Source organism: Pteropus alecto, unplaced genomic scaffold (assembly GCF_000325575.1).
Source record: "Pteropus alecto unplaced genomic scaffold, ASM32557v1 scaffold76, whole genome shotgun sequence".
NCBI lineage: Eukaryota > Metazoa > Chordata > Mammalia > Chiroptera > Pteropodidae > Pteropus > Pteropus alecto.
The window spans coordinates 28833295-28854358 of record NW_006443138.1 but is presented as its reverse complement, the minus strand read 5'-3'; the positions used below and the strand labels follow the sequence as shown (position 1 = coordinate 28854358).

General features: G+C 48.6%; 1 protein-coding gene and 2 pseudogenes across 1 annotated transcript in view; 1 reads left to right on the top strand and 2 right to left on the bottom strand.

Moving 5' to 3' along the window:
- The window catches only part of B4GALNT3 (beta-1,4-N-acetyl-galactosaminyltransferase 3), an 89868-nt gene that overhangs the window by 1373 nt on the left and 67431 nt on the right, over nt 1-21064 (bottom strand). Inside the window, exons 4-19 of the mRNA XM_006923945.1 lie at nt 13820-13915; nt 13236-13326; nt 12755-12855; nt 12156-12223; nt 10963-11041; nt 10766-10832; nt 8925-9068; nt 8028-8137; nt 6919-7019; nt 6591-6652; nt 5142-5937; nt 3331-3650; nt 2461-2614; nt 2122-2194; nt 1514-1667; nt 732-858 (exon numbers count right to left, since the gene is read on the bottom strand). Coding sequence (XP_006924007.1) covers nt 732-858; nt 1514-1667; nt 2122-2194; nt 2461-2614; nt 3331-3650; nt 5142-5937; nt 6591-6652; nt 6919-7019; nt 8028-8137; nt 8925-9068; nt 10766-10832; nt 10963-11041; nt 12156-12223; nt 12755-12855; nt 13236-13326; nt 13820-13915 — 2543 coding nt within the window. The remainder of the gene's footprint in view (nt 1-731; nt 859-1513; nt 1668-2121; nt 2195-2460; nt 2615-3330; nt 3651-5141; nt 5938-6590; nt 6653-6918; nt 7020-8027; nt 8138-8924; nt 9069-10765; nt 10833-10962; nt 11042-12155; nt 12224-12754; nt 12856-13235; nt 13327-13819; nt 13916-21064) is intronic.
- LOC112472509 lies at nt 4066-4183 on the top strand (annotated as a pseudogene).
- LOC112472404 lies at nt 16128-16246 on the bottom strand (annotated as a pseudogene).

Here is a 21064-nt window from a genome sequence, read left to right as displayed (position 1 = left end):
CTTGGCAGCAAATTTCTTAAAGAAGAATCTCATACTAACACAGTCTCCCTCTGTCCTACAGTGCCCTACAACCTGGAGTCCCAGCCCAGCCGCTCCCTGCTCCAGCACCCTCTCCTTGCCCACTTGCCAAGCCCAATAGCTTGTCCCATGTTCTCCTTCTCCTTTGAGGCTTTTCATACCAGTGACTATTTCCTCTGCCCCCAAACTCCTTGCCCCTCAGGCTTCCAGGGACCCAAAACCTCCTGGATAGCTTGTTCCCCTTTCATGGTCCACATGGTCTCTTTTGCTGGCTCCAAAGTCTTCCTTGACCCTTTGCCTGTCCCTGCTATCTATCTCATGACTTCGGCCTCCTCCCCTAGGCAGCTGCAGAGGGGAGGAGAGCGCTGTCCTCACGGAATGCAGCCATGTGCTCCCATGCTTCACTTGCTGCTGAGAACATTATCACTTACATTTGTACAGATCGAGTTTTTGCTTTTCCTCTGACTGTTTAACAAGCACTTTCCACACCAGCCACGTGACAGAGATAGAGGCAGTATCCTACCCTCTAACAGACGTAGAAACTGGACCCCAGTATGTGGTAGAGCTTCCTCTGAGTCCAATGCTCTTTACCTGCATGCGGGGAATCCACAGCTCAAGGACAGGGACGGGGCCGCTCTAGCCTTTTACCCACCCCAGAATGCCTGACGGATAAATTCCAGCAGATGTCTCAGATGCCCTGCTTTCCCAGTCACCTGTCCAGCAGCTCCCAGTCTTCCCCGCCCCAGTGGTCTCGGAACTCCTTAGTGTTCATGCCCCCAACCCTGTCCAGGTCTGACTTGTAGATGCCAAGCAGTCCGAATCCATTTACCTCCCAGTAGCCTGCGGACAGACAAGAAGCACCAGGTGAGGTGGGCCAAGGGCCAGGAAGAAGGAATAAAGAAGGCTTCCAGGCTGCATTCCTAGAGCCTTTACTGAATGACAGAGGATAGGGACGTGTGCAGCTGAAAACTGTCTCATCTGGCCAAACCCCTTGCCTGTTTTGAAGGGAAGCTTCCTGAGCTAAGGTTCAGGGTCCAGTGAAAGCAATGAAAGCAACAGTCTTACCAGGGAGTGCCTAAGGGCTGGTGATAGGATCTACAACAAGATCTGACAATAGTAGCCACTCAAGGCACAGCCAAGGGTCGGTTGGTTTCCTTGTCCATTTCCCTCTCCAGAGTCAGGGAGCCTATCTTTCCATCTTTGTATCCTCCTAGGGCACAGAGTCTGGCACATGGTAAATGCTTAATAAATGTTTGATGAATGAATGAAGGGGAAGGTGGGGCAGGCAGTGTTCATCATTGCTGCTGTTATGGCTAAAGCACAGCCCTCAGGGGACTTCTCTGGAATGTCCAGGTGAGCAGAGGGGCAGCAGGGCAGCAGGGCAGCGTGGGAAGAGTAACGCTGCTGTCATAGACAGAACTATTTCCAGCTCTGGGGTTAAGAACCAAGGCCAAAGAGGTCTTTCCTACCCTCCTTCACTCAGCACAGGGCTCACCTTCAGGCCACTGGGGGGTGGCCCCACAGTGCAGCCTCATCACCATGGGGGCAAAGGCCATCTTGCCCTCCACACAGTGTTTCCGGATGGCATCGATGACTCCAGCTGGGAAGTGAATGTGGAGGTCGCAGAGGAAGACGATGCTGTGTGGGTCCTGAGGACAGATGTGAGAAGATTAACAGACCCTCTAGACCAGGGTGGAGGCCAGGCTGCTCTCTGGGACAATTCTCTCTTTCCCAACCGAATGACAAACTTCCACAAACAAACTGTTGGGTAGATATCCATGGTGCTGCGTATCAAGCACAGTTCTTACAATCAGAGAGTGGATTCTGACTCCTGTCCCTACTCTTTATGGACTCCAAAGCCTCTGGACAAATGCTCCACTGTCCTTTGTTTGGTCCCACCCTGACACTGGCCCTGTAGCATAGCACAGAGGACCGCCCCATGCCCGCCCCACCCCCGTATCCTTACTCCTTCCTCCCCGAGGAGCCGACAGCCTTACACGTCCCAAATGTCTCTCGACCTCTTCACCAGTCCTCTTTACCAGACTTTTCTCTTGTAAGCCTTAGCTTCTATCACATCTCCCAGACCCCTCCCAGCCCACTTACCTTCACCAGGTCTATGCCAGCCTGAAGTCCAGCTGAGCGCTCAAAGTTTCCACTCAGTTTCATGTACTGGTAGCTGCAGTGAGAGGAAAGAAGAGAGGGGCTGAGCCTTAGGACTTGGCTGTGGCAGTGCCCTAAGGAAGCTAGCAGGCAGGAGGTAGAGATGATGTGTGTTCCTAGGATGGGATTATGGCCAGATGAGTTGTCTGGAAAAAGCCTGAGCCCGGGAACTTGGAAAGCTGAATGAGACTTCTGGCTTTGCCCCAGACCTAGTAGTCCTGGGACTTTAGGAAGGGGGTGGGGTGGGGTTCAGCCTGCACTCCAGCCAGGGAACCTCCTCACCTCCGCAGCTTGGACCTTTTTAGGGCCATCTCGACATCCATGTCCTCACTGCTATAGTCAGTGACGATGATGTTGAAGTGTGGGTCGCCAGTGACCTGGAACAGCTTTTCCATGTCTCTGATGAACTGCTGCACCCAGCGCGCCTGGTTCTTCACTATCCGAGTGAGGCAGACAGAGGGGAAAAGGCACAGGTAACACAAAGACAGGCACCTCCACTCCTGGGCCTCGCATGAGTCAGGAGTCCCAACAGACCTCTGCTTAGAGGTAATGCAACTATTAGCAATGCAGTACGAAGACAGAAGGCAGAGGAAACCACATCGGTTAAAAGGGCCTCTACATCCTGCCCCTGCACGGCCTCCCAGGCAGCGCTTCATAAGAAGGCCCTGGGCTGGGGCTCGTCATTAGTTCTCTCATAGGAACCCCATCACGCTCTAACATAAAACCTTGCAATCCGTCCGTCTTATTATCATTCTTTATTTTTTGTCCTATCTCATTGTCGTTCTCTTGTCTGTTACATGGTCCCCTTTCTCATAAAAAAATCGCTAACCCAGTCTATTAAGTCATATTTCCCCAGACTAGTTGTAAACTCTAGGAACTCCTCAGTGTTAATTATCACACCCAAACCTGAAAGCTGGTACCACAGGAAGAACAACTGGCCTCAAGTCAGTATCTATTCCTGGCTCTAGTGCTTGCTAGCTTTGTAAACTTAGACTGGAGACTTTTCTCTCGTAAGCCTTAGCTTCTTGACTGTAGAGTGGCCACTCTCACAAGTTCCTGCGAGACAGAATTAGTGAGCAGAGGCCTGGGTGCTCGTGATTACTATTGGGCCCCTGCTCTGCTGACAGTGCCCAGGCTCTGCTGGAGGCTCACCAGGCACGATGAAGTGGACCACAGCTCGGTGATTCCAGGAGAAGCCCTGGGGCCAGCACAGCTTGGGCTCTGGGGCTTGGACATTCAGGACACGTCTCCGGCGGTTGTGTGGACCCCAAACAAGGCCCTGCAGATTCCGGGCCTCAGCCTCTTCCCCACCAGCTGGATCGATGCCCTGCCAGCCTCGCGCAGACACATACTCAGAGAGGCGCACCAGCCGTTGGCCTTGCTCCAGCAGCTCAAGCTCCAGGAGGTAGCGACCCCCACGCAGCTGGTCCTGACGCTTCTCCACATTCACAATGCGTCGTAGCTGGTATCTCCTATGGCAGAAAGGGTGTGGGACTTGAGTAATTCCTTCTCCCACTGTAGGAGTTGAATGGTGTGGTAGAAGCCTACAAGGACAGTTGTCAGGGGCCCCTGGTTTTCGTGCTAGCTTTGCCACTGGCTAAGAGGCTTATGCAAGATGCTTAACCTCTCCAGGGTTCACTGCCTCCATCTTTAAAAATGCACCTATTAAAAAAATGCACCTGTTGAGCTGGGATGATCTTTAAACTCTTTTATAGCTCTGAGATCCAATATAGGCTAAATGAATTTCCTCTAGAAGTTGACCTTCATTGATAAAATGCTCTGTTCAATCAATAGTACATAATACACAATGGATTGTTAGATAAATGTTGATTGGTTAGCTCAACATCATTAGTCACTAGGGAAAATGCAAATCAAAACCACATGTGAGTCTACGGCCCTGCCACCCTGAACGTGCCCAATCCCGTCTGATCTCAGAAGCTAAGCAGGGTCGGGCCTGGTTAGTACTTGGATGGGAGACCACCTAGAAGACAGAGTATTGTAGATGTAAAAAACACATGTGATACCATTTTAAACTCATTAGGATGGCTATTAAAAAAACAAACAAACAAGTGTTGACAAGGATGTAGAGAAATTGGAACCTTAATACACTGCTGATGAGAATGTAAAATGGTGCAGCTGATTTGGTAGAGAGATTGGCAGGTCCTCAAAATGTTAAACATAGAGTTACCATATGACCCAGCAATTCTACTCCTAGGTGTATACCCAAGAGAATCGAAAACATGTTCATACAAAAACTTGTACACGAATGTTCATAGCAGCATTGTATTCACAAGAGCCAAAGAGTAGAAACCCAAATGTCAATCAACTGATGACTGAATACACAATATGTGGTATATACGTACAACGGAATATTATGCAGCAATACAAAGGACTGGAATATGCTGTACGTTCTACAGTATGAGCCTCGAAAACATTTTGCTAAGGAAAAGAAGCCAGGCACAAAAGGCCACATATTATATAATTCCATATATATGAAATGTCTAGAGTAGATAAATCTATAGTGATGGAAAATAGAGTAGTGTTTGCCAGGGGCTGGGAGAATGGCAGTTAACCACCATTAGGTACAGGGATTCTTTCAAAAGTGATGAGAATGTTCTAGAATCAGACAGTGGGCCCTTCTGGCCCATATCTAGAATCTTAATTTGTCTCTGTTAGCCTCAGTTTTGTCTGATCCGTCTCTTTACTAGCTCCTTCCCTGAGAGAGGGGACCATATTTGCCAAGCCCTCCTCTTGGGCCACACACCTGGGCATTTCAAAACCTTGCCTGATGGTGAGACAAAGACCTGACTGGTCCAGGTCACCTTCAGGGGCAGGACCCCCAAAACTTGTCCTTCCTAGGAGCCTGCAGCAGGGGAACCTGCTACAGCCCCCAGGTCCCTGCCCCCGGGCCAGCAGGCTGCCTCATGACTCAGCCCCAGCCCCACGAGAGCCCTTTACCTTACCCCCGGCTCCTCTGGTTGAGCTTCTTCAAGAAGACTCGTGTGACCTCGAGAGCCTCCTGCTCTGGAAGCATCAGGTTGCCAGATGTGTTACAGTTCAGATCAATCCAGTCAGTCCGCAGGGCTTGGAAGTCCAGGTTCCGGGCACTGAAGGTCTGGTCCCAGTTTACCACTGGGTCAAACATGGGCACATAGTCGAACACCTCGCTCATATCCTCTTCCTCTTCCTCTTCCTCTCCCTCCTCCTCCCCCTCCACTTGTCTTTCCTGGCCTGCAGCTGCGACCACCTCCTCCTCCCCGTGCCAACCCCTCCTCGGGCCCAGAGGCTCCATCCTGTCACCCCTCCTCTGCTCTGCAATGTAGGATTCAACTTGATTCAGCCACTGGGACTGCCCTAGAGTCTTCCTGGGACTGTCACCAGTGGGCTTGGGCCTCTTAACTTGAGGCAAGTTCACAGCCAGGTGCCCAGGGGCCCACTTGTCAGAATGAGGTGGATCTTGGCTGGGTTCAGGGCTGGGTTTCCTCTGCCTCTTCTCTGATGGCTGGGCTGGGATGTTGCTGGTTCTCGGAGGGAAGGGAGCTGTAGAGTTCTGCTTGGAAAAGGGGACCAGCAGCCCCTTGTGGGGAGGAGCCAGGAGTTCCCGCAGGCTTCGGAGGCGGTAGTCAGTAACACCCTGCCCGGGGGTAGAGGTAGGCACTTGTTTTCTCTCTGGCATCCTGCCATTCTGGTCAGTGGAGGCAGGGGGCTCCTCTGCTGCCTCTCCATACTGGGACTCTTCCAGGAGGCCTTCCTCAAATCCTGTTGTTAATGACAACCATTCCACACATCAGTTTTCAGCCTCTCTCTAACAAGATACACGAGATAGCTGATGATTATGTTTCTGACGTTCTTAGGGGTTTTCAGACGGGGCTGGCATCTGGGCTCTGCCACTTACTGTGTGACCTGGGGCAAGTCACTCAACTTTCATATCCTCAGTTTCTTCATCTGCATAAAGGGAACACTAATCCATCTTCCACAGGGTTTTTGTGACGACAGAGTGAAATAAGTACGCAAAGTGCCTAGCGGGTGCCTGGCACATGCAGGGACCGAACAAATAGTCTCAGTCAGGCCCTATTGCCTCAAGAAGAAAGGCCACAGGAAGACAGTGTTTCTCTGTAGCAGAATTTCTCAAATGCCGTGCCAGGGACAACATGCTCTCAAGCAGCCCAGGAAATCTCCAGGGCTCAGAATCTCCTCCAGCTGACCCAGCACACTGTTACAAATACTCATGTACTACATGTGCCTTGACACGGAAAAGGTAGGAGTACTGCTCTATGCCCTAGGGCGTGGGAGGAGGGGCTGTGTGCTTTGGATTTTTAAGCTCCTCAGAAGCAGGGCTGGAACTTTTCCCAGAAACGGACCATGGTCACCCCTCTCAGCCTGACCCAGAAGGCTCAGCTCTCACTCTGTACCTGGCTGCTCCGGCCCCTGTTTCTCAGGCTGGTCGATCTTGATGTACTCCTGAAAGCTGAGCCTGTAGGAGGAAGGGAGAGGCAGACTGGCACCCGGTGCCTTCCAGGCAAAGCGGGAGGCTCTGCTGGAAGTCCCAGCAGCAGTCTGGAGTCATGCCCCAGACCAGAGCAGAGGAGGGAGGCGGGGTGAGAATGTGTGTGGGTCTGTGAGTATGAGAAGTACCCAGGAAGAGCCAAGGCTCCTTGGGCTGGAAGGGCACTTGTGATAGCTCTCCCGGCTCTGGCAGAGCCCCTCTGTCATCTTCTTGCCCAACTCTGGGTTGCTCACCTGTCCTGGTAGAATGCGCTTTCTTGATAGAAGCATTTGTTATGGGTTTCCATGTGACTCAGGCGGGTGTAGTCATTGGGGTAAACGAAGGACAGATGAACCTGAAGGTAAAGAAAGAAGCAGCAGGAGAAAGAGGGTGGGATCTTGGTGAGAAATCAGCCAACCAGGGTTGTGCCAGCTCCCAGCTGTGATCCCATAGGGCTCTTGGGACCGGCCCTGGGGGTAAGAGAAGGGCCCCTCTGAGCTATGAATGAAACATCTGCTCAAGCAGACTGGGAGTCCATTCCACTCATTATGCCTCCTCTCCTGGGCTCTCTGGACCTAACATAACACCTGATCTAGCTCCCCAGGGCAAACGTCCCTCATCTCCTGTCCCAGCTCATTCTCCACAGCTGCAACTGAGACCCTTCTTTCCTCCTCCTGCCATCTTATCCTCTCCTGCAACCTCTAAATCTTTACCTGCAACCCTCATAGGCCTGGAACAACCCCTTCTGTTATTTACTACATTGCTTTTTTGCGCCCACCCCCCGCCTTAAACATGGCTCAAAGCCATCACCACCCAAAACTTTCTTCATATCTGCCCCCTCCATCCTCTGACTCCTGTGCCATTCTCTTCCCGACTCCAGCACTCTCTCCTCTCTAGATCTGGGTATACAGTGTTCATTCTGCCTCTCCAGTTTCCACATAGGCTGGAGAATCTCTACAGTTCCCCTTTATAGTTCATTTTCCCCAGTGCCTTTTCTATGAGTTTAATAAATGCTCCTGGCTGACTGGCTGGTAGGACTGACCCAGGCCTGTCCTGGTTGTATGGCTTACTGAGCAGAGTGTAGGAAACCTCAAGCCAGTCCACCTCACATCACCACTGTGGCAGAGCTGGTGTATGGGGCTTCCTAGGGCAGAACTGCATTCTCAGGCTTTGCAGGGCAGTCCATCTGGGCCAGAGGCAACTTGGAATGCTAGTTCTCCAAGCCCAGGGACCAGTGAGGACATCTTGTCTGCTGGTACATGGTGTGCGAAGGATGGTCAGCCTCAGCACCTCCCCATCTTAGCCAGAGGCAGCAAGCCCTCTCTCACTCCTGCCCCCACCACTGCCCGGGCCCCAAACTTACAAACCGGAGGCCCTGGTAGCGCTGCAGGGGGAGCCCATCCACCAAGTAGCTGGGTTTGTAGGGACAATCAGGCAGGACGTGGCGGAGATGAGACTTGGGGATCAGAGGCACTGAGGACAGTAAAGGAAGGGGGATAAGGGTGGGGGTATGAGCCTGCAACTGGGGCTGGCTTAGAGCCACAAAGGGCTGATGGGTAAGGGCTGAAGCCTTCTGCCTTATTGTATGCACTCATGGCAGCTGTGGTCAGAGGCCATGGCCATTGGCTGAGGCTGCCAGACTGAGGTTGGCACCACTTTTTTGGGGCAGGGACATTCATGGAGCACCCTGGTGGAAGAGGACTCAGACAGTCCCTAGTTCAAGGAATTGGATGGCACTGGGATCACCTTACAGGGCTAGCCTCAGTAAAGGTTTAGAGACTTCCAAGACGCTGCAAAGCCTCACCCTACTGAAGCGCAATAACTGAATTTCCTTCCAGTGAATGTGGAAGCAGTGGTTGGTACGGGAGATGACTTTGTCATCTTTTAAAATATAAACGCTCCCAAGAGTTTAAGACTCTAACACCTTAGTTGGAACATATTTCTCTCACTGGTGGCAAGAGCTGGATTCCAGTTAGAAACTATGATATTTGAGATTGCAGAGGAACGCACGGGGAAGTCTATTTCTAGACCTGGGTGACAGTTACACAGATGTTTGTTCTATAATGATCTGTATAATGTAAAATTGTATATATATATTTTTGTACATCTCTGTGTGCATGTTACAAGGAACAAAACAATCCTCTGACTTTTGGGACACTGTGATGGAACTGACAGGTCTCTTGAGTTTCTCCCACCCACACCACAGACCTGGCAGTGTACCATCCCCAGACTGGTGACAAGTACACAGTTGAAGTCTCACCTTGATAGAGGGTGTCCCTAGGGTCAGGCTGAAGCATGTCAACAGGGGGCTCCTCGTCTCTGGGAAGAGAGTGCAGGGAGCCTGCATGGCTGGCTGCCGTCTGTGGGATGTGGCCCACCTCATCCATCCTTAGGATTGTCTCATCTGGGCCAGGGAGGAAAGAAGAGAGGGCAGCTGAGAGCCCTGGGGCAAACAGCCCAGAACCCAGGCCCTGCCTCTGGAAGAGGCTCAGTCAAGGCTTCCATGTTCCCCTTGGGAACAGGATGGGATGTGCTTGACCCTCTTCCCTCTAGTCCTGCCTCCTCCCCCAATAACTTGTGGCTTCAGCTCTTTATCTCTCTTTGACCCCATACACAATTTTTGTGTGAATTTGAAAAAACACACATCTTTCTCAAAATGTTTTACTACTATCTACTGGAAATCTGTCATTATATTTAATTTATTTAACAAACACATACATAGCACTTACTAAATAATAAGCCAGGCACTGTTCTAAGCATCTTATAAATAACCCATTTAATCTTCATAACTACCATATGACTTACATACTACTGCTATTACTCCTATTTTAGAGACAAGGAACTTTGGCAAAGAGACTTTAAGTCATTTGTCTAAGATCACACAGCTGATAAGTGGCAAGGACGAGTTTGAATTTAGGCAGTCTGGTCTCAGCCTCCAGGTTATGCTGCCTCTCAGACAAGTCAGCAGCACCCACCATGAGCAGCACACCCCAGCGCGTTCACAGCAGCCCTGCTCCTCCTCTCCATCCGGTATTCTCATCCTCAAGTCTGCATATCTACTTCTTCCCTTTTCTAACCAGCCTGGAGGCTGGTGGCCTGTCTTTGCTCTTTGCCTTCTGGGTTCATTTGTGTTCGGCCCCAGATGGAGCTCTCCTTCTATACTCAAGGCTAGTTACCTCTGGCCCTAGTTACTTCTTACTAGTTTCTTACCTGAATTTTGCTATGGGCCTCTTTCTTCTCGGTTCGCATCGACTCTATGGATTTCAATTCTCTCTTCTTCCTCTTGCACCAACCCAGTGGCTCACAACCTGTCCCACTGCCCCGACCTTGTAGTCTCTTGCTTTGGTCACCAGCAACCTCCTCCCACCCACCTTGCCCATTCTGTACTGCCACCCTCTCCTGTGAACCCAGAACTTCCCTCTTCCCTCCATCCTCCCCTCCTCACACACACACGTCTCAATGCCTTCTCAGTTTCCTCCCAGCACCTGCCTCTCCCTTCCTCCCTTAGGGTTCTAGTCCTGTCTGCTCTTCATACACCTGGGCCCACATAGCCCCTCCTGCCAGGTAGCAATTTCTCAGTGAGACATTCAGGTAGGAGTCTTGCTAAGAAAATCATAAGATTTGTATTATTCATTGTAATAAGATTTTTATTATTCATTGTAATGAATAATACAATGGAAAAATTCATTTACTGCAAATTTAAAGGAGATGGGAAAGTTTCCTCTCCTCTTGGCATGGTTTTGCAAGAACCATGGTTGCCTAATCTGTGAAGTAAGAGACTGGCCTCACTCAGAGGTTTTTTATCTGGAGTGAGCCACATGGTCTCTGGATTCCCTTAAAATTGTACACAAAATATTGTGTGTGGGTACACAAAGGCATTTTTCCAAGGTGAGGGCTCAGAGAGCTTCCATCAGGTTCTCAAAAGGGTCCCTGACCCCTGAAGTTCTGTTCCTTGTCCCCTCACACCCATGTTCCAAACATCTTGAGCTTTAGCCTCCACCCACCACCCCTCCTCTGACCCAGGTCCCCAGGTGGGCTGAGACGCTCCCCATGTGGGCACCACCTCGCCTCTGTCTCAAGCTATGGGCAGAGCCTACTCACTTGTGAAGAGGGACAGGGAAGGGGAGTCAATGACGGTGAACTTGGCTCCAGGGTCGTTCCGTCGCCACTGGAAGAGCAAAGAGGGTGGACGTGGAAGGCTGGAGGTAGCTGGATTTTGAAAAGAGTTTTGGGGACAAGGGAAGGAGAAGAGTGGCTAAGGACTGAGCTAGGAGAGGTAGGAACAGCAAAGCACTCACCACGACTTCCACGTGATCAGTGCCCTCGTCATTCTGCTTGTGCAGCACCTCAAAGTAGTACCTGCGGGAGGCTGACAGGCTGGTGGGAGGAGAGAACAGAAACAGACGGCTGTCTTTCCCGGCCCCTGTGGCCATCCCTTGGTCCCACTTTTCCACTGTGCCACACCTGCTCCCACCCCACCCACCCTTAAACCCTCCTTCATCCTTTCCTCCTTGCTCCTGGAATCCCAGAGTCTTGCCACTTAACCATCTGGGTTAGAATCTTCACTCTACCACTTCCAACAGTGGTTTTCTCTTCTGAAAGAGGCAATGATATTAGTACTTACCTCACAGGGACAATTGAGAGAATCAAATGAAATATTAATAATTAACCCTTACAGAGTTGTTACTATGTGCTAGGCAGTGTTCTAAGTGCTTCGTATACACTAAGTCATTGAGGCACAGAGATCTTGGGTAATTTGCCTGAAGCTGCCAAGGTACTACATGGTGGAGTTGGGATTTGGACCCAGGAAGCCTTGCTTGAGTCCATATCATTAGCTGCTATGCTGAATTACACCACAGAGGCTGGCACATACCAAGAGCTCTTCGAAAGCTGAACTGTCCTCTCATAAATCAACATCAATATTACCATCAAGCGCATGCATGCTCTTGCTTGCATGTGTCAGACACCAGGTGGCGCTCTGAGGTTGGGCTAAGTCCCCCTTTCTAGCATGTTAAAGTAATTAATTCCAGCCACTATTAGCTGGGCAAGGCCTTCGCTTCCCTCCAGTCTACCAAGGGATCCCTGTAGGAAGTTTCTGCAGCACGGGCAGAGCAGCCGGTGTCCAGGCTATACAGATGTGGACATTTCCAGGGATGAAGGAAAAGTGAAGGGCGAGGATGGGGAGAAAGGGGTCTTGTTTTGTTTGCCAGTCCTGAGTGTCACTAAATAGCTGTGTGACCTTGAGTTGTAGCCCTCTATGGGCCTCAGTTTCTTCATCTGTAAAATGAGGAAGGATGAGTCAAATGGTTTCTAATTCACAGACTTCATTTACCAGAGTGCATGGATGCCGAGCCCAGAGCCTCTGGAATAAGGACAGTTGGAGAGTGGAGGGGACACACTGAGCTCTTTGACTTGGATTTGGCCTCAGCACTTGAGGAAAGTTGGTTTTTTTTTTGCTGCTCATGAGAATCTCATGACGCTCCCTACTCACCTCACTGGCTTGGAAATTTGACTCCGAAATTTCCCAAACTCTCCAGGGGCAGTCCACTCTTTTCCAGTCTAGAGGTATGAGGAGAGAGAGAGTGAAGGAAGGAAGAAAAGAGAAAATACAAAGGATGGGAAATGGTGAATGAACAAACAAGGAAGCAATGAGAAGGAAAAAGTGAGAGGGAGAGAGAAGAGAAGAAGAAAGAAGATGAGAATGACGGGAGTGACTGAGTAACCCCTGCAAGAAGGACCTCCACCCTTCCTAGAAGGGCCCTAGCACTTCGTCCCCTTGGAGTGGGTCCTTAGTACTGAGCTAAGGACTATTGGGTCCAAAAGTTGTATGTAGTCCAAGCCCGGCTCAGAGATGAATCTTCCTGGGTTTTCTCCCCAGCCTCAGACTGACTCCTTCCTCCACACACCTCCCTTTATCCCCTTGTAAAATGGGATGGGGTGAGAGGGAGGATGCTTCCTATTCCTGCCTTCTTCCTGGCTGTCACACCAGAGTTACTAGTGGTAACGAGTGTCTACTGATGGAGGCTGGGGCCCCTTCAGTGCCTGGCACCTGAGACCTAGGGGAGAGCTCCTGGGCTGATCTGACCCTACCTTGCCCACACTGGCCAGCAGCTGAAGGCCTGAGACCTGGTCGTCACGGCTCAGCCAGAATTCTGCGTTGTCGTCTGCAGCAATGGCGAACTGGATTGTCCCTGGGCATTGAGGGGAAGAGTCCAGGTGAGAGCAAAAAGGACATCAGTGTAAGGGCTGAAAGTCTGTGATTAAGTCATCCCAAAGGCTTGGCACATGACTTCCCTCTTGCAGAGTGGGGTTTCTCCATCCTGGGAGACACTGTAATGATGGGAAGACTATAGAGAGAGTCAAGCTAGTTCCAGACTCTGTAAGTCAGGGAGTGAGAAGGCAGCCTGGGGGCAGAGGTGGGGGTGGATGAGACCTCACCGTGACTCAATTTTCCCTCTCCTCGATGGTGTACTAAAAGGGTCCTAGTGCAGACTTATGTTCTCTGGGCACCCTAAAGAAAGAACTGTGGAGCAGGAAGTAGAAGGGCCTTCTACTTTGGGGCTGGCCTCACCATCGGTGAAGGGGTGCAGGTAGCCAAAGATGCGGAGGCCGTAGTTGGTCCATTTGGGGGACACGGCCAGCTTCCTCAGGGTTGTGCGGATCTATGCCAAGAAAGGGGAGGGAGACTGTTACCCAGAAGAGGGAAGAGGAAAATGAAGAAATTGGTCCACTCAGGGCTGGTGGGAAGACCAGGAGAGAGTGCGACAGGAGGGGCCGAAACACGGCGTGGTGTGACGTGTAGGCAAAGTTTCCACTCCCACTTGCTTCTTTGTCCAGGTGACCTTGTACAGTGCACACCAGCACAATCGTTTGTGATGGCCCCGGGTAGACTGTGTTACAAGCCACAACAAGAGTCTAAAGCTGAAATGACGCAGAAGAGAAACTGAAGGAATCCTTGGGAAGGAAACAAGGCAGATATTATGGGCAGAGGAAAGAAGGGCCCACAAGGAAAAGGGGGAAAAAAAAGTACCAGGAAAAAAGCAAGGAAAGATGAAGAAGATGGAAAATGGGGAAGATGAGAGACAGGAGTGGGCAGAGGGAGAGGAGAGGAGGTGGTGTGGAGGAAGAAGGAGAAGCAGGCCCACAGGCACTCACATGGGGGTACAGTGGGAAGTGGAGGTTCCTCCTGAGCTGCTGGATGGAACTGCCACACCAGTCTTCAAACACATGCAGGTTGGCACGGCCCCGGAACTGTACGTACGAAGAAGCAAGTGGGTAAGAATCAGCACCCCCAAACCTGCCCCTGCTGCGGCCTTCGGCTTGAAGAGGAGCCTGGGTGGAGGTACAGGCCACCACAGCCTCAGCGTGAGTGTGCCGCTCGCCGCTGAAAGCCACATTCCACTTCAGTCCCATTCCCATCCTTGGTACCCATGGCTTCTTTCAGGAACCTCGTCCCCATGGCATGGCCTTGAGGCCTAGGTCTGTTTTCTGGCTATGCATGTACACACACACACACACACACACACACACACACACACACACACACACACTCCTGGCTCTTCCCACACAGACAGGAAGGGGGCTGGTTTGCATTCCCCAGGCAAGGGGGAATAACAGCCATGACAGAATGGCAGAGAAGATGGAGGGAATTGGAAGGAGGCTCAGAGCTGAGGTTTCAACTAAAGACTTGCTCTCCTTCCCTCCCCCTCTCCTTCCCCCTAATGCCTAATAAGAGGAAAGCTCCGCAGCTGTCTGCTGGTGAAACCTTATCTACTCAGTGGTCTTCACGCTTGGGGCTCCCCTTGTGGGGAAGCAGCTGGGAAAGCGCTGCAGGAGGTCTCTGGGGGCCCTGTGGCAGACTGGCCTCCCGCTGCTCTCAGGAGCTCAAAGCCTCACTCTCTCAGACCTCACTTGGATAATGACCCAGGTGGGGTCTTCGGGGCAGCCCTGGGAAAGCAGGAGCAAAGTATGTATTCTCTCTCCTCTTTGGCTCTGGTATTGGTGGAGCACAGGATTAGGCATGGAGGCTCGGAGCAGAGGGCCCACTGTAGAAGAAAGGACTATAGCAGCAGCAAGTACTCTGAGTGTGTGGAGGCCTGGAGCTTGAGAGGGGAGGGGAAGCTGGGGATACTGCCCCGATTTATCCTGACAAAGAGTTTCAGGCTGCCCCATCTCAGCTCTTTTCTCTTCTCCTCCCCTAGAGCTTAAGCTCCAGGATGTGGGAGGTGGGTCCTAAATTACTCTACACAAACAGGCCCTGCCTTCCCCTCCCCATTGCGGTCCATCCGATTATCAAAATCTGAGCTGCCCTTAGGAAAACACAGGAGGAAGGAATCCCCAGACTGGAAGCCCAGATAGAAGAAAGTGATATAAGGTCTCCAGAAAGATACCTGGAGGGAGATACAGTGAGGAGAAAGAACATAGGGGTTGGGGAGAACTCCCCACTGGAAATGCCGAAGGTCTGAGGGGTGGCTGGTCGGGTGGGCACAGGTCCCAGCGCTGGGGAAATACTACCCGACAGAAGAATCCAGAAAAGATCCAGGAGAGCCTGTCACTCCTCCTCCCTTCAGCAACTTGGCCCTTCCTGGCTGTGCTGGCCTGGAATGTGGGACCTTGGGAAGCAGCCATCACTCCCGGGAATATGAGTAGGGGGCTGGGACGGGTGGGAAAGAGAATGTGGGCTGGGTAGGTGCGGGGGCGGGTTAAGACTTCTTGGAAGGAAAGAATGGGTACATTGTGCTACTTCTGGAGAAATTCTTTAAGTCCTCTTTACAAGACTTAGTTGTCTTTTGCCAATGGCCTCATCGCTTCGTCCTGGGGTTTTCAGGGCAGCTTGCTCTGACCCACAACAAACTGCGGGGGGAGGGCATGCCACCGGAGAAGTCTGTGGTGTTCCGCCAGGAGGCCAGAGGCCACAGCAGGTTTGGGCAGGGGAAGGAGGGAGGCTGGCTTTTGGGCCTCGCAAGAGATGCTGCAGGAAATGATGAGCAGGAGGTGGCGGGAGTGCAGGGAGAGGGCTACCCACCGCCTTGCGGGTCTTGGCCCTCACTCAAACCATGCCTCACCCACCCTCAGACTGAAGGGACGAATGGGCACCATCTTCCTCACCAGGCCCAGACTGGTGATCCCACCATGATTTGTGTCCCTCCAAGTTTTGGAGACTTTGTATCTGGCAGAGATGCAAGACCTCAGCTCATCAGCACCACCATTTGCTTACTTTCCACCGTCCCGCAGCGGCTCAGGCGAGAGCAAAGGCACTGGTAACTCCCATCGCCAGAGCACGTCCATGGCCAATGACGGATTTGCAACTTCCAATTACAAGTGGCGGAGAAAATATCTGGAATCCTCTCATTTTATTTTATTTTATTTTATTTTATTTTTTTAGGTGAGGCAACCCTTGGTTGACCTCACAGATTGCAAGGACCTTGTCAGCTTACAATCCCCCTTTTTTAAAATTTTATTACGCTTACGAAACCTGGTCTTCCTAGGTGGTCTCCCTTCCAAGTACTAACCAGGCCCGACCCTGCTTAGCTTCCGAGGTCAGACGGAATCGGGCTTGTTCAGGGTGGCGTGGCCATAGATGGAAACCTCTCATTTTAGAGGTGAGGATATTGAGGCCCAGCGAGGTAAACTGGCTCCCCAAGGACACACAGCAATTAACCCTGTAAAAATGGGGAAGACGTATTGGTGCCTAGGTCCAGAAGGGTGAGGCTGGCCTGGTGGGTCCTCACACAGGAATGTCCACTGTCTTCCATCCCATTCCTTCCTCAAGGGGCTTGCCAGGCCTGCAGCAGAGCTTCCAAATTGACTGAAGTTTCTCCCCCTCCACTAATTCTTCACACTGCTTGCAGAATTGTCTTTCTAAAGCATAGATCTGATCATGTCACTCTGCTGCTCAGGAGGTTCCCAGAAGACTTCAAAACAATACCTGACCTTGGCACAACTGATGTACCTTCCTGGCCTCACTCCACACCACTCCCTGTCACAAACCTAAATGCCATCCACAGCAAACTCCTTCACCTCGCTGTGCCTTATTTTGTGGTTGGTAGGCCCTTTCCCTTTCCTCCCCACCTGGCAAATTCCAGCTCATCCTTCAAGGCTCTTCTCAAATCTTTCTCTCTGAGGCTTTCTCCCTTCTCTGTGTTCCATGCATATCTTAATTACCTGAATGAATAAATGCTTAGGGAAGCTAATCCTGGAACTATATGTTCCTTCATTTATTCTATAAGCCCTGAGTGACTGCTCTGTACCAGTTCAAGGTGAAAAAAGATGTTGTCCTCAAAAGAGAGAGACACGTAAACAAATAATGTTACCTGTGTCAGAGACTACTGCAGAGGTGAGGGATGCAGAGGGAAGGAAGGTAAGAGCGGTCAGTCCTACTTCCAGGGGAAGTCAGAAGCTCATCACAGGATGTGAGCCTCACTCACTGACCCTCTGCTGTGCCATGCTGCTGCTCAATCAGATTCACATTCACGCAGCCAGCACAGCTGGTTGGTGGTTCCTCTCATGGGGCAGTGAGGCCTTGCCCAAGAGAAGCACAGAAGGCTGGACCAAATGACCCCAACACAGCAGGACAATGAGGTCACTTGTTCCTAAACACCAGACTCCCACTCAGTTTCTAGGAACTCAAGCTACTCTTGACTCCCTGTTCACATCTGTCCTTTGAAAGAACTCTGCCTTGGAATCGAGGGCTCCAGACTCAGTGAGGATAAACAGAAGCTCTGGATTTCGAGGAAAGAGCCAAAGGCCCATTTGGTGAAACCCTAATGGGTGAAATTCCCCATTTGAATAGATGGTTTGTAAATGAACAGAGATGCCACTTGTATCTCACCAATGTGACTGAAGTGTGGGATGATGGTGTTTCTGGGCTCTGAAGAAAGGAAAGTCTGATCCACACAAAACGTGTACATAAACGTTCACGGCAGCATTGTTCATGATAACCATAAAGTAGAAACAACCCAAATATCCATCTGTTGAGGAATTGATAAGTAAACTGTGGTACCTCCACACAATAGAATATTATTCAGCAATAAAAAGAAATGGAAGTATTGATACATGTTATTGCATGGATGAGCCTTGAAAATGTTATGCTAAGTGAAAGAAGCCAGACACAAATGGCCGCATATTGTACGATTCCATTTATATGAAGTGTTCAGAACAGGCAAATCTAGAGAGACAGACAATAGATTAGTGTTTTTAAATGGGTGAATTATATGGTATATGCATTATATCCCAATAAAACTGTAACAAAAAAAAAAAAAAAAGGGAAAACCTAAAAGAAGTATGCATCCCAGCCCCCTCCTCAAGAGATACATACCTCACACCTCACTGAAGCCCATATGACATGACCAAAGAAAATACTGACTTGTTTTGATCTGATTTTGTATTCACCAGATTTCTTTCTTGCAACTTTTGGTTTTCCAGGGGGAGCATCTTGAATAGCAGACAGTGTTTTGGTCAATGGATACATTGACATTGAGGTTTGTTGATTAGTGGGGTTTGCTAATTCGTGGCTTATGATTTGGTCGACATATATAAGTTTTTGAGGGTAGTTACCCCATGAGGCCCAACCCCCTGGCCGTCTACTCTGATGGCCTCTCTCTGACACATCAAATAGAATGCCTAAAGCTGTTTTGCTTCTGAGGGTGACTTCTGGCCTCAGAGACTCTGAGTTGCCAGCCAAAGGCTGGGTCAGGGAAACTGTTGAAGAAGAGACCATCATCAGCCTTTTTATGTTCTGTCCTTGCTCACCTTCAGAGCACGGCCATGTACTAGCAATGCCACACTGAGTGAGTGAGTGAGTTAACCCCTCCTGTTACCTGAAAAGGGGGACAATAGTACAACCTGACAGCTCCTGACAGCTAGCGATGTTCAATAAATAACATCATTAACCTGAGCATTTCTTGCCAAAACTATATGTCAAGAGGCAGGAGAGAGGTAAGGAGATAGGAACAGAGCGGTTGCCTTGATGGCTGCAAGAGAGTTGGAACCAGTGTGTGGCTGTGTGACTGCATATGTTAGTTATTTAACCTTTCAAGGCCTTATTTTCCTTGTAGTAAAATAAGAAGATTGGATCAATGACTCCCTGAAGATCCACAAAAACTGTAACGAGGATTCTGTAAGCTACTTTCCATATTAAAAACCACAAAGTTAATGGAAATCAGGCATTCACCACCAAAAGACCATACAAACTTACAACAAGCTCAACTATTTCTTTAAAAAGTTAATCCCACATTAATCGCTATTTACTATTTGTTTACTATTTTCATTTCACATATATCTCCATTCTTGATTAGCCAAAAAAGTGGGAAAGTTAACAATTAATAGATGCAGAATATTATGTAGTTATAATCTGTCAAAATAACTGGTTCACCAAGAAACAGGATCCAGAGGGGCGGAGGGAGGAGGGAGGTAGATGAGGTAAAAGGGGTCAAATATGTGGTGACAGAAAGAAATCTAACTATGGGAGGGGAACACGCAATGCAATATATATATGTCTTACTGTTAAATTATATACCTGAAACTGGATTTTGTTTACCAATGTCACCAAATAATTATTATTAATAATAATAATGAATTTATTATTATGTCACCAAATAATTAATAATAATAATAATAATGAATTTTTAAAAAGAAGTCCAATTTTATATAAAACAAAGGCTTCAGATCATGGAAGGTCATCACAAGCAAAAGCAACAAAGTCTAGGAGACGGCGTGATTTCTTGCTGCTATATTTGCTGTATCATGTGCTCTGTGTCTGCCAAATGACCACAGTTACTGCCATTTACAGAAAAGTAATTGAAAAAATGTGCATTGGTACTAGTCGTATTGTTTTATTTTTCAATTACAGTTGACATTCAATATTATTTTATATTAATTTCAGGTGTACAGCATAGCGGTTAGATATTTATATAATTTTCAAAGTGATCCCCCCAATAAATCTAGCATCCACCTGGCAAAAAAAAAAAAAAAAACAAAAAAAAAAAAACAAAAAAAAAAAGAAAAGAAAAGAAAAAGAATTCAAAAAGAAAAGAAAAATGACCTGATCACCATAAACAAACTGCAAAAACATTTACAGCAAGCGACAAACAGTTTATATTGCTAATTGATAAACTAATTTATATAAACATTTCATGTAATTTATGAATTCATATTTCTAATTTAGGAACAGAAAAAAATAACCCAATGAAAAATGGGCAAGGGATACAAATATATAATCCAAAGAGAAGAAATATAATGGTCAATAAACATATAAAAAGATTAATTTAAAAAATTGATCTGAACTGTGCTCAAAGTAGAGAAGTCTGAATCACTGGCAAATTCTTTTCAAAATACTATCTCCAGGTGGGGTAGGACATAACTACCTGATGATGTCACTCAGTACAAGTGTGCCAATGTTGTAATCCATCCTCTCTCAGGGCTTTAGATAGGGGCAGATTCGCAGGGTGGATAACCTAACTCTCATGACATGTTTAGCATGATACTGCTTCCTTCACTCCTGCCCCACAGCAAATGGGTGGATTGGAAATAAAATCACCCTGGCTGAAGAGATCAATCAGCCATAGGTATAGATAATGGCAGTGGGTGGCCAGTACTACCCAGCCCAGAAAAGTAACCTATGTCCACAGGCCTCAGGGCTAAGCATTTAGTCAAGGTAATCTCGAGCATGCTGATTAACCTCCCTGAGCCTCAATTTCTTGACTAAAAGAAAAAGAATGTGTCAAATCCTATGTAAATAAAAGATATCATGATGATTATGAGAACTTTTATTCACATGTTTAATTGCTTCCTATAAAAATTTTCTAAAGTAGGGCTTCCTAGTGCATGATCCTTAAAACAATAATTTCATAGACTATTAATAGATGTTTCATGGCAAAAAAAGCAATTCAGGAGGCAAATAAGTAAATGCTGAGCTAACCCAAGTTAAACAGATTACTGCAGAAGTTCTCAGAAACTTTAATGTGCTAATGAGTATTTCCAAGAAGTAGATGCAGTATATAGCTTTTAAACCTTATTTAACAATGGACTCCTTTTTTCCCGGAATATTTTACAGGACTTAAGGGTTCAAGAAAGTCAGTTTGGAAAGCCTGTCTTTAAGATTGGGGATTGGTGTGGACCTGAAAGTCATGGCTTTCCTGAGCCTTGTTTTTCTCACCTATAAAATGAAGGTAATGATACTCTTTTACAGGGTAAGAAAGCTGATATGAGATGACACACAAAACCTGGCACATGGTAGGCCCAAAGCAAATATTATTTCTCCTTCTCTAAAGGAAGAAAATTGAATGACCTGGAACCCTTTTTTTTTTTTTTTTCTAAATTAAGTAAAAATTTTTACTCCTTACCTTCCAGTAAAGTGATTCCTAATTACCTTAGTTTTGTAAATGAAGAACCAAAAGTTTA